The 13,573-nt window shown below is 40.3% G+C and overlaps 1 protein-coding gene across 1 annotated transcript in view; it reads left to right on the top strand.

The window, feature by feature from the left end:
• The window catches only part of WDFY4 (WDFY family member 4), a gene marked incomplete at both ends in the record, with an annotated part of 204,919 nt that overhangs the window by 14,066 nt on the left and 177,280 nt on the right, over positions 1-13,573 (top strand). Inside the window, 5 exons of the mRNA XM_084245258.1 lie at positions 4,776-4,965; positions 6,890-7,047; positions 8,929-9,381; positions 9,709-9,813; positions 11,165-11,355. Coding sequence (XP_084101384.1) covers positions 4,776-4,965; positions 6,890-7,047; positions 8,929-9,381; positions 9,709-9,813; positions 11,165-11,355 — 1,097 coding nt within the window. The remainder of the gene's footprint in view (positions 1-4,775; positions 4,966-6,889; positions 7,048-8,928; positions 9,382-9,708; positions 9,814-11,164; positions 11,356-13,573) is intronic.

Here is a 13,573-nt window from a genome sequence, read left to right as displayed (position 1 = left end):
AAGACCTTGGGGTTGCTGCCACAGTCTCACAGCTGAGCATATATTATATCAAGTGTTTATATATTTATCACAGTTCTACATCTATATATCACACATTTTATTTGCTTGTAGAGTTTTTTTTAATATTTGTTGATCTGTGAAATGGCTCTTAATTTGAATAAGCCTCTCGTCTCTGCTTTCTGACTTCTCTTTTTTTAACTCTTGCTGAGGAGAATATGTATGTATGTATGTATGCATTTTTCTACCACCTATTCCTTTGACCCTTTCTTATTCCCACTCACTCTTAACTTCAAAAACCTCATTTTGGTTATCAAAGTCTGCTCCTTTATGAATATTTAGCATAATCAGTTCATCCTTTGAGTCCTTATTTTACTCATAGATGTTAAATTGTCCAATATTATCTTTGTCCTTCTGACCAACTTTGCTACCCATAATTCCCTTGAGTTCCTTCTGTTTTACTGTAAATGGTCATATTTCATCTTTCATTAGAGCCAAATGGTAGTATTCAGTGGGTGGATGAACCATGTCTTTTTATCCAATACTCTATCAGTGGACACTTAGGCCTGTTTTGCAATCCTAGCTATTATGAATAATGCCATAATAAGCATCATGGTAGGTATAATATTTTGAGTTGATATTATTCTGAGGTATAATATTCTGAGTTGATAGTTTTGTAATTTTTAGATACCCAAAGGTGGGATTGCTGGATTATATGGTAGTTCCATTTTGAGTTTTCAAAGGGGTGCAGACCACTTTCCAAAAAGGCAGCACCAGTTTATATTCCTACCAATAATGCATTAGGGTTCCCCTTTCTCTACTTCCTCTCCAACACTTGTTGCTGGAGCTCTTTTTTATGGGTCATTATCACAAGAACAGGATGATGTCTCATTCGTGATTGTGATTTGCATCTCCCTTATTATATGTGATGATGAGTATTTTTCCATATATCTCTTGGCCTTTTGCATATTCCCTTTAGTAAATTATTTTTTCAGACTAGCTTCCCATTAAATTGGGTTGCTTGTTGTTTTCATTAAGTTAGATGAGTTCTTTGTAAACCTTGGATATTAACTCCTTGCCAGTTGTATGATATGTGAATATCTTCTCCCATTCAGCAGATATCTTTTTAATCTGCTAATATTTTCTTTGCTGTGCAAAAGCTTTTAAATTTGAGGTAGTCCCAAATGTTTATTTTTGCTTTTATTTCCCTTACCCTAAGAGTGGAGTCTCCAAAGACATCTTTATTATTGATGTCATAAAACATGTTGCCAGTGCTTTCTTCTATGTATTTTATTGTTGCAGTTCTTATATCTAAGTCTTTTGGATAAAAGACTCAGTTTTGAACTCATTTTTGTGCATAGAATCATAGAGTGATCCAACATCATTCTTTTATGTATGTGTGCCCAGTTTTCCCACATCACTTGTTAAAGAGACTGCTTTTTCTATTGTTTGGTGGTAACTTCTTTGTCATAAATTAGGTATTGATATATGCATATATTCTGTTCCATTGATCCAAGTGTCTATTTTTATTCCAATATCATATGGTTTTATTTTAGTTTAAGATTAAGTAGCATGATGCTTCCATTATTCTTTTTCTCAGGATTGCTTTTGCTATTCAGCACCTTGTACAGATCCATATAAATGCTAGTATTTTATCATTCTATTTCCCTGAAGACTATCATTAGGATTTTAATGGGTATTGCATTATGTCTATATCTTGCTTTTGGTAAAATAGTCATTTTGACTATATTAATTGAACCTATCCATAAACATTGAATATCTTTCTATATTTTTAGATCTTGGTTTATATCCTTTAATAGTATCCTGCAATTTTCACTGCATAAATTCTCTTATCTCCTTACTTAGATTAAATCCTTATTATTTAATTCTTTTTGATGTGATTTTTAAAATGGAATTATTTTCTTAATTTCTTTTTCTTCTTGCTCATTATTTGTATATAAAAATGCAAGGTATCTTTGTATGTTAATTTTATAACTTATCACTTTTACTATATTCATTTATTGTGACTGATAGCTTTTTGGTAGGGTTCGTAGGATTTTCTGTATGTAATATATTATTTGCAAATGATGAAAGTTTCACTTTTTTTCAATATGGATTCCTTTCATTACTTGTTGTATGATTGCTGTAGCTAGAACCTCGAAAACTAGATTAAATAGAAATGATGACAGTGGGCATCCTTGCCTGATATTATAGGGAAAGCTTTCAGCTTTTCACCATAGTAAAAGATAGACTGGGTTTGTGCTACATGTCCTTATATGTTGAGGTAGATTCCTTCTATTCTCATCTTGTTACCATAAATGGATTCTGTATTTCATCAAATGTCTTCTCTGTATCTATTGATATTATCATATGTTTCTTGTCCTTTGTTTTGTTGATGTAGTGTATTACATTGACTTTGCACTCCTGGAATAAATCCCACTTGGTCATACTGTGTGATCTTTGTAATTTGATTTGCTACTATTTTGTTGAGAATTTTCATATCAATATTCATCGGAGATATTGGTTTATAATTTCCTTTTCATATTTTTTCTTCATGTTGTTGTGGCATTAGGGTAATGTTAGCATCATCAAATGTGCTAGGGAATAGTCTTGGATTTTTTTTAGAATAATTTGAAAATAAAGTGGGCATAGTTACTTTAAAAGTTTGATAAAGGTTTATTTTATTTTATCATATTTGATAAAATAAAGGTTCAATAAGGTAGGCTTAATAGACATTTACAAAACATTTCACCCAAAACTGCATCATATACATTGTTCTTATGTAAAAATCTTAGGAATAGGGCCTCCCCAGTGGTGCAGCGGGTTAAGCACAATGCTGTGAAGCTGTCCGCAGCCTCCACAGCACCGGTTCGATTCCCAGTCAGCCAGGGAGAAACCCACATGGCGAGGCAGACCTCTCCTGTCTCATCTGCTGCTCCCCTCAGCAGTGCTTTCGGTCTGTCTGCCTGTTCTGCTCCCCACTCTGTCTCTGGTCAATCCTCTCATCCTCCCGCAACTCTGGCCTATAGCCCAGCTCTTGTATAAATAAAAATAAATCTTAAAAAAAAATCTTAAGAATAGACCATACATAGAGACACAAATCAATTGTAAATAAATTTATAAAAGTTGTTATCATACCAAACATTCTTTTCAATCATAATGTTATAAAGCTAGAAAATAACTGTTAAAAAAGCTAGAAAAACCTTAAACACATGAATATTAAACAACATCTGCTCAATAATCACTGCATTAAAGAGGAAATTAAAGCAGAAATTAAAAAAATACCTGGAGACTAATGAAAATGAGGAAACAAACCATCAGAATTTATGAAATGCAGCAAAAACATTAAGAGAGAGGTTTATTTCATACAGGCCTACTTTAAGAATTAAGAAAGTGCTAATAATTGATTTAAAATTATAACTAATGCAACTTTAAAAAGAAGAGCAAACGAGAACAAAAGTTAGTAGAAGGAAGGAAATAATAAAAATTAAAGTGGAAATAAATGAAATAGAAGTTAAAAACTACACAAAAGCTCAATAAAACTAATATTCATATTTCAAGCAGATAAAATTGTTAAATCTTTAGTTAGGCTGACTAAGAAGAGAAAACATTAATAAATAGAATTAGAAATGAAAAAGGAGAAATTACTACAGATAGCACAGAAATACAAGGGATTATAAAAGATTATTATGAATAACTATATGCTACCAAATTCAATAATCTTGAAGAAATGGATAATTTTTAGAATAGACTGAGCCAGGAAGAAATTGAAAATTTGAACATAATTAGGGAAATTGAAATAGTAATCAAAATTCTCCCCCAAACCAAAACCTAGCATCTGGTTTTATAAGTGAATTTTTTCTCAAGTTTTTGTAGGTACTTTAATGGATCCACTAATGTAGTGTTCCAGGCATTTAAAAGAAGCGTCTTCCAAAGAAAGAGCCCTAAAGTAGTGAATGAATATCCAGTGACAGCTCTCTTCTGACTCATAGCTTCCCCTAGCTTCTCTCAGCTCTGGGGTAACTGACAACTTCCACAGGCAGGCCCATCCATCTGGCTCACCCAATCTTCCTTCCTCTCCTTTGTGGCCCAGTCATCCAAGTTCCAACCCCCTGGCTTCTTTAGTAACTTTTATCAAGATAATTTCTACTCAGCTCAAGTGTTACCTCCTTTAGGAGGTTTTCTCATGATGTTTATATCTTGTGCCTTATATTTCCTTAATGGACCTGGGACCCCCTGGGTGCGGGGAATTAGCAACAGAGGCCTAAGAGACTTCTCCCCTCTTCCTGTGACACCTGCCCTCCATCTGGGTCTGCACAGGGTGGCTCTAAAGATGGCACTTACCAAGGGGAAGTCTCTTTTTTTAAAAAGATTTATTTATTTATACAAGAACTGGGGTACAGGCCAGAGGCGTGAGAGGGTGAGAGAATTCACTAGCGACAGAGTGGGGAGCAGAACAGGCAGACAGACCAAAAGCACTGCTGAGAGGAGCAGCAGGCACGACAGGAGAGGTCTGCCACGCCATGTGGGTATCTCCCTGGCCAGCCCAGAATTGAACCCGCACTGCAGAGGCTGTGGACAGATTCACAGGGCTGCGCTCAACCCGCTGCACCACCAGGGAGGCCAAGGAAGTCTTCTTCTTGATCCAAGAGACAGCAGAGAAGTGTTTTGGATTAATTGTCATTTAAATATTGATATACAGTTTAAAGTGGGGAGGAAATGACCTTGTAGAAAAATATTGCCTTTCAGCTCAACATGTCTGTATTTTCTTCCTGCAGCCATGGATTGTATCAAGATGTCCCTCCAGAACCTCTCCAGGCTTGCAGACACTCTCCCTGCTCCTGAGGTGAGCGAGGTTGTGAACCTCATCTTGGCCTTTGTGAGGGACTCCCACCCAGTCTCCTCGGCTCTGTTCCTGGAATTTGAGAACGGAGAAGGCTATCCTCTACTGCTCAAAGTGCTACTTCGGTAAGTGGCTGTGGTCTGTGGGGGCAAAACCACTATGACCTTGGTCTTCAGAAACACTGGGGTGCCTTGGAAAAAGAGATATTGTGGTTTCTCAGACTGTCTTCTGAAATACAAATCTCCATAAAGAATGGCCAGGCTTTTCTTGCAAAAGTAGTTCTTTTGAGAATCGATGGGTGATTGTGATGATAGTTTTACCAGGTCCATTTGGGGATGCACCCCCTTCATGCCTACCTGATAGCCATCTCCTAGCCCCTGCATCTGTGTTGGGTGGCTTTCTGGAGCTATTGTAACTGGCTCTACCTTTATGCTTGGGGGCTGCAAGTGCCTGTGAATCAACAACTCCAGGAGCCACCTTCAACCAGCCTTCAGACCTGATGGATGAATTCCCAGTAAAGCTGCCCCTCAGGAGGGTGGCTCTACTCTGATTCTCAGAGTCCCCAGAAGGAGTAACCTCACATTAACCAAAGAGGTACTTGCTCCCAATGCTCAAATACTGGTTTCCTTCTATTCCTTCTCCTGGTATTTTTAGGATCATTTCACAAATAAACTATATTCTATTAAATCACTGATCCATGGGAAACCAAAACAAAAACACTGTTCAGCTGACTATGGACTAATTCCTCCTACTCTGACTTTCTGTATCATCTTACCATCTTCAGATAGGGTCCAGGTATTGGGTAAGCCAACGGATGAAAATCACAGAAGAAATTCCTTGATGGTCCAAACTTTTCCATTGATCTTGGGTAACATGCTTAATGACAAGGTCACATATATTCCCTAGGTATTGCTCTGTGAATATGACAAGACTTTCTCTTCTTTGGGGTGCTGCTTACCTTGCACTGTACTTCAGAATTTACTACAGAATCAGGTTTCTAGTCTAGAGAGCATGATTTGGATGAGGGGTATGAAGCCCCTCTGTCCACAATGCCCAAAAGGATGTGATTAAATGATCATTTCCTTGGCACCTGCCTCCAAAGGGACACTAAGAATATCCCTGTGGGTAAGCCAGAAGATGCCTCATTTTATCTTAGTCTGAACCAAGACCAACTTGCTATTGCTACCAGGGAGGTCTGTATAATACCAGTTCCTGAACATTTCTTTGGTTAAAAGGCTGGCCAGCTTTCCTTGGTCTTCTTGAGAAAAGCAGGAGGGGGAACTAAACCTGCTCCAGGGAGTGGTAGGAAAGACCCATTTCAGCTCACTGGGTTTCTTTCTGCCTTAACTGGAGTGACACTGCAAGCACTTGTACTCTTTTTTTTTTTTTTTTAAAGATTTATCTATTTATGCATTCAAGAACTGGGGTACAGGCCAGAGATGTGGGGGTGAGAGGATTCACCAGCGACAGAGTGGGGAGCAGAATAGGCAGATGTACTGAAATATACTGCTGAGGGGAGCAGCGGGTAAGGCAGGAGAGGTCTGTTGTGCCATGTGAGTCACCTCCCTGGCTGGGGATCAAACTCGTGCTGCAGTGGCTGTGGATAGCTTCATAGTGCTACATCTTAATCCCTTGTGCCACCAGGGAGGCCCCAAGCATTTGTACTCTTGACATGATGAAGCTGGAATGGGATTTCAGAGACCATCCTCCTCTAACCCACCTATACATGAGTAACCAAAATGAAAAACAGGGATGCCCCTGTTTGGTTGGTGCCTACAGGACATGTCTTTTGGGGGATTCAGTCTGAAAGCTCTTCACAGTTTCTCTGTATTCTGCTGACATTTCTTTAGATCCAAACCTGATGTTTGCAAACATTTTGTTTTTTTAAATTCATGGTGTTCCTTACCTTTTGGTGGTGACCCAATGGTTGGAGATCTTTGGGGTCTCCCCAGTACTGTGATTGGCATTGCCTCTGTATCACACCTTCATTAACAAATATATCTGTTTCGTCCAAGAAGTCCAGGGAGTTGGCTTTGTCTGTCCCCACAGGTATGAGGAGCAGAGTGAGAGTGAAGTGGACCCCCACCTGGAGGAGCTCCTGGAGCTGGTGATATGGCTGACCACCTGTGGGAGGTCAGAGCTGAAGGTGTTTGACACCATCACTTATCCTCAGCTGGAAGGCTTCAAGTTCCATCATGAGGCTTCTGGTGGGTCACCTGTGTCTGGGAGTTGGGCAGTGCAGTGCGCTGACAGATGCTGTGCTGGTCTGTGCTGATTCTTTGTGAAGAAACAAACACTTGGCAACTGTCGTTGATACAGTATATGTTTACAAAGAATGGCAGTATATGTTTACAAATATATATGTTTACATATATATACATACAGATATATATGTTTACATATACATACATACAAATATATATGTTTACATATACATACAGTATATGTTTACAAAGAATGGCACTGATATACTAGAGGGAGACTGATCTTCACCCCATCTCCAGTGAATCTTGCTTTGTAACAGGCCTTTATGCACTAGGAACTGATGACCCCAATTCAGCCACTTTGGCTCTGTTATTTGATTGATTGATTGATTGATTGATAAGTTCAATCAACACACACTGAGGCTTTCTTGTATCGTCATTCTGTCCTGTGCTGGGCATCAGCATGTACAGGCCAGGTTTCTATTCCCTAATTCTCTTAGCTACCCCTACACGTACACTGAGCCATGATCTGCTGTATAACTAGCTGATAAATGCATCAGCACAGATTGACCCCAGGCAGTAAGGTCAACCCTTCTGGCTAAGTTTCCAAACCCTGCATTGTGGATCCTGTGCAAGTGAGGTTTCAAGGCTAAGTATGGGTTTCCAGGTAGAAGGGATGTTGAAGAAGTTTAAAGTCAGAAAGTATAACCTGGGGAAGGGAATAAGGACCAGAAATGTAGGTGAATCTGGGGAGGTGAACACAGTAGCCTATGCAGACCAGAGGCCAGAAACTGCGGAGCTGTAGGATCAGTATAGGTGGAGTCATTGGTGATATGACTTCATATCACCACATGGGGAAGTTTATGCTTCAGAGAGGAGTTTGAGAAAAATCTAGCATCTGAGGCAGAGAGGGCTGGAGGTGGGAAGTGTCTAATGAAGTGTCTCCTGTGCAAGAGAGAATGAAGTGTAACCTTTGAGCTGGAGAGAAAGGAGGTGTCAGGTTTGGTGGATGTCTTATTTAACAGCTTGTCTAGAAATAGAACTGACTTTGTTTAGTAATCTTTAACATCATTTGATTTTAATAAATTGAAATAAATACTCTAACAATGCTGCACAATGGAAATATAATTTGAACCATATTATACAATTTTAAATGTCATAGTAGCATATTTAAAAAAGAAACAGAAGGAACAAGTTAAAGTATTTTTTAAAAAGATTTATTTATTTATTTATACAAGCACTGGGTACAGTCAGAAGCAGGGGAGAGTGAGAGAATTCACCAGAGCCAAAGCGGGGAACAGAACAGGCAGACTGACAAAATACACCACTAAGGGGAGCAGCAGGCGCGGCAGGAGAGGTCTGCGTGCCATGTGGGACCCTCGCCGGCTGCCGAGGATCAAACCGGTGCTGTAGAGGCTGTGGGCAGCTTTGCAGCCCAGCGCTCAACCGCTGCGCCACCAGGGGAGGCCCTACAAGTTAAAGTATTTTAAATGATACATTTTATTTAACCCAGTAGATCCAAAATGCTCTTTCAACATGTGGTCTATACAAATAATTGTTAATGATATTTTCTGCATTCTTTTCCTGGTGCTATATTTTGGAAATCTGGTATGTATTTTTATACTCAGAGGCATCACTGTTTAGAGTGGCCTTATTTCAAGTGCTCAGTCACCACATCTTGGACAATGCAGCTTTAGTCTTACTCATACCTTGGACAACTGGGTTTTTTGGACTTCTGATAGACATTTACCCACAGGAGCTAGGAAATAGGAACTTTAAGAGGTACTTCCTAATAGGAATGCAAGCTTGTATCTCTAGGCACAGACTAGTAGAGTATGACTTGCAGAAATATCTTACGGAGTTATTCCCTTTTTTCATCTTTAGGGGTGACTGTTAAGAATCTTCAGGCCTTCCAAGTCCTGCAGAATGTTTTCCACAGAGCCAGCAACTCTGTCCTCTGCACAAAAGTCTTGTTGGCCATCAGAACCATGTGGTCCTGGAACCCACGCAACTTCTTCCTGCTGGAGTGGACGCTGCAGCCCATTTCACAGTTTGTGGAGATTGTGCCCTTGAAGCTCGTGCCAGTGCAGATGCACTTCTTCCAGCTGCTGGAGGCCCTGGTGTTCGAGCTTCATTATGTGCCCCATGAGATCCTGCGGAAGGTGCAGCACCTGATTAAGGAGAGCCCTGAGTCACCCTGCACCCTTGTAGCCCTGCAGAGTGTCCTCAGGATCTCTGGTTGTGACCCTCTCTTCACTGACATCTTTCGGGACTCGGGACTCCTGGGCCTGCTGCTGGCCCAGCTGCGGAGGCAGGCCAAGATCCTGAGGAAGTCAGGTGCAGCCCCAGAGTGTGGGGAGAGGGCATGGGGGATGGGGTGGGTATCAGTGTTGGCTGGATCAGGTCTGTGCCATCTCCATTATTTATCAATGTTTACAAAAAAAGCGAGTGCCCCCATCTTACCCAACACCATGAGGGCCAGAGAAGGTAGCCCTGGGGCACATGGTTTTGCAGGGTTGGGTTGTCGGAATTGGAATGTATACTCTCTTACAGTGGAAGTTTTATACTCATATTTTCTTAAGAAGATAGAAAACTAACGGAATCAGATATTTTGGGTCTTATTATGTACACTTAAATTTTTTCATTGATTCTTAAATATGGCAGCAAACAAAGAGTCCACACCTGGCGTTCAGCATCCAGAAAAGGAACTGACTTGTGTGATGCTAAGAACTGTGGACACGCTTCTGAAGGGCTCAGTGAGGAATGCGGGTAAGCATGGCACCAAATCTGCCTTCTGCTCCTTGGGAAAACATGGGCTCTTGATTTATGAAACATGATTTATGTCCATTTCAAAGGCTGTATCTAAGAATGACCCGTACTAATGCTGGCTGAGATCTGTCTGCTTGTTGATGTTCAGTGATCATCAGTAAGTTGGTAGGTGCCTCGGTTAACACTTTATAGTTGCTAACTTAGGAAGCAAAGAGATATCCTAAATTTATAAAACCATAGAGCACCCACACCAACTAAATCTATTAATATCCTTCTGTACCATCAATGCTGCTTTATTTTAGTTCCAAAATGTAAAACACAAAGAAAACTAGTCATTTTTAAGAGACATAATTTAATATCCTTTCAAGTCATAGGGACCCAGTAGTCCATCCATCTAAATTTTTTTTTAGTTTCCTAAGATCATATTGCTTCCATATTTGAAAAATATATACATACATAAAATATATATTATCAGTGGGTTGGGTGACTTGTGAGCATCTTTGCCTGATGTCCTCAGAGAGCAGCTATACCAAATATGAATGGTTATTTCATTATGGCACAGGGTCCCCATCATTCTGTTAGAGAAGATTTCCTGAAGGCCCTGGTCAATGTGGGGGGAGCATATTCCTAGGCTCACTTAAGATTGAATTAGTAGTAGGTCAAGGTCGAGCCCTGTTTTTAAATATGCCTCCAAGGTGATTTGCATGTAGTGGGTACCTGACCCCAAACCGGAGAGAACCTGCCTTATGGAGTTTATCAGCTGAAATCCACACCGTGGCATTTGAATGATCCAGTTACTTCTTAGCTATTACTCTATACATGATTACTCCAAATAGCAACATCGAGCAAGGAATTCTTAGGACACTTAAAAAAAAATAGATAACATCAGTCAGATTTCTTCAGTCCTCCTCAGTCCCCAAGAAACTACCTAGGAATGAAACATATTCTTAACTTAAACTCTGACTTTCTTTCAATAAGAATTTTGGCAAAGAGAATTGTCATTGGCCCTGGATTTGGGAATTATGTAGGAATAAAGGACAGAGGCCTAACTAGTTAAATTTTGTACTATTTACATTTCTAAAAAAATAAGGATTATTATTCAAAAACAGAACTCTTGCTGTTTCAGAAAAACACATATAGTTTTTCTTATTCTAAGTTCCACAGTTTCTCTTTTTCTCTTCTCATTTCAACAGTGGGAGCGGGTTTTGAAAAAACGCTTCTCATGGGCAGAAGAGAAGCATGTACATGTAGCAAAGCAAACTTTAGAATGTAAGAAAAACTTTCCTTGTAATTGAACCAAGGTGCCAAGAGCCCCGTGGTTCTATTCCCACACTGTCCATCTGGTTCCCAGTTGTCCTAAAGGATCACGGCATGGTGCCCTTTATCAAGATCTTTCTGGATGATGAGAGCTACCGGGCACCCTCGCTCAGCATCCTGGAGCAGCTGTCAGTCATCAACGCAGAGGAGTACATGAGCATCATCGTGGGGGCTTTGTGCTCGTCCACCCAAGGGGAGCTGCAGCTAAAACTGGATCTCCTGAAGGTGATTTCGTTTTTTTCTTTTCTCATTTTGTTTTCACATATTTGTGTGTGTTCAACTTGATTAAAATGAGTCTCCTCATTGATAGGATAGGGGAGAGAGACCAAGGGTCAGAACTTTGGTTTTCTAATTGGAATTGGAATCTTCATCTGTTTCTTACATTTTCATATTGAAAGTCAAACAGAGCCTCTAAGAACAAAGTTGTTTTCTCTTTGCTCAGAGTGTGCAAGTGTTTCAGTGTCTGTTATAGGAAAGGGTACCCTGCTTTGCTCATGGAGAGCTCGTCTTGTTTACTCTAGAGCCCAGAGGCACCTTATTGGAGTGTCAGCCCTTGGGTAATAGGACTGAATTTCTAGAATTAGCAATGTAAAGTCATTATGGTGTTTTACAGATTCAATATCATTTCAGAATCACACTATCAAGAGAGCACGTCAGAAATAAACACTGTGTAAGCTTATTTAACAAAATCATACCCTGTGCTCAATGTGCTGTGTTCTCCCTGGGCGCCAAGGCACTGCTGGGCACTCAGGAGGGCGCCTGGAGCTGCCATTGCTCTCCCAGGACCAGGGCTGTTAGCACACTGCCGCTCCAGTGCGTGGTGGGAGGGATCGGGCCCAAGAGCCTATTCCAGACTTACCCACTGCTGGGTGATGTGAGCAGCTAGTGAACATTTGCTGGAATCTGATGTGGGGGTCTTCATTTGTTCTAAATCATCTTGGGAACCCCATGGATCTTCAGAACCAAAAATGTAAAATTAGCTCTTCCTGGCTAGATCTCCCATTTTAGAAGTTGAGAACAGACTCTGCTCTGCACTGTGACTATTAAGTAGGTCGACATGGAGTGAATGAGAGGTGGATGCTGGAGTGTGGGTCCTCAAAGGCAACGCTCCCTGCTCCCCCTCTGAAGTGCCCTCACTGAAGGTTTGCGCTCTCTGAAGTGCATTCACACCCTATGCTAGCCCCCTTGCTGCTTTCGCTTGGGGCAGAGTCTGTCAGCTGCTCAGGAGAAGAGAATTCTTCCAGGAACACCCATCTTGGGATAGCTGTCTCCAAAACGCAGGGGTGCTTCCATACCAATACAGAGGCATATGTGACTTCACCACCTAATTCTGGCAAATGATAACTGAGTTAAAGAATAATGTAAGCAAATGAATTTCCTCTCCACGGCCAGTGGGACCGTGATTGTGTTATGCACAAATTCAGATTGATTTACTAATATACATTTAGCTGTTCAACTTGGAACTTAATCACATTACCTCACCGGTCTTCCAGCATGACACATGGAAAATTATGAGGAATAACAAATAATAGAATGTGAAATAAATCCTGTTAGTCCTAATGTAGTTAGCGCTTTGCAGCAGACATCGATTATATAGATTCAAGCTGGAGGAATACTAACTCAGAGACGATGACATGGTAACTGAGTTAAGGAGGAGAAAATGTGCTTAACACTGACCTTTCTTGAAATGTGTCAACCCTAGCCTGATTACTTTGACTGCGGCTGATTAAATTTACTCCCTTGCACAGACTCGGCAAGCCTAGGTGATGCATTATCATGCAAAGTTGAATGACAGTAATGGAGACCCTCCTCCTAGGCCCCCAGTTCCTGACAAATCGTTTCCCGAAGTAGTGCAGTATTTATTTTCCTTTATGATAGAAATGTTTCTCTTTAGTTGCTATGAAATTAAGCCCTTGTAATTGGATTTTGCACTCTTTACTTTATGACTCTGCAAATATGAAATTAACCCCATCCCAAGAAATAATAGAGCAGTCTAAGTTCTAATGAGATTAACCCCATTTTAGATAATGACTCTGAATTTAATAAATCAAACAAAGCAACAATTAAGGACAGCCAATCCGTCCTCCTACCCCCGCCCATCAGGAGGAGGGAAGAGACGTCTAGGAATGATAGGGACAGACCCTCTGAGAGACACACATCAAAAGGAAGAGTATTATTGGGTTACTCTTTTTTAAACAAAATATCTGCCCTCAACACTCTTTGGATGATAGAGGTCGTTTGAGCAATATCTGGTGTCAAATCAGACAATTGGAAGGTGGTTTCTTGAGGGAAGAAGGATTTTATTAGTCATCCAAGCCGTCATTGCTTATCATCTGATTACTTTGATTTTTAAATCATTCTCTCTTTTTGGTATTTGTTTGTCATCTGTCATATGATAAACAGCAGAGCTGCATTCATTCCATTGCCTTAAACAAACTCCTAG

Source organism: Talpa europaea (genome assembly GCF_964194135.1).
Source record: "Talpa europaea genome assembly, chromosome: 10".
NCBI lineage: Eukaryota > Metazoa > Chordata > Mammalia > Eulipotyphla > Talpidae > Talpa > Talpa europaea.
Note: the sequence above shows the minus strand (reverse complement) of the source record. Positions and strands in the feature narration are given on the sequence as shown.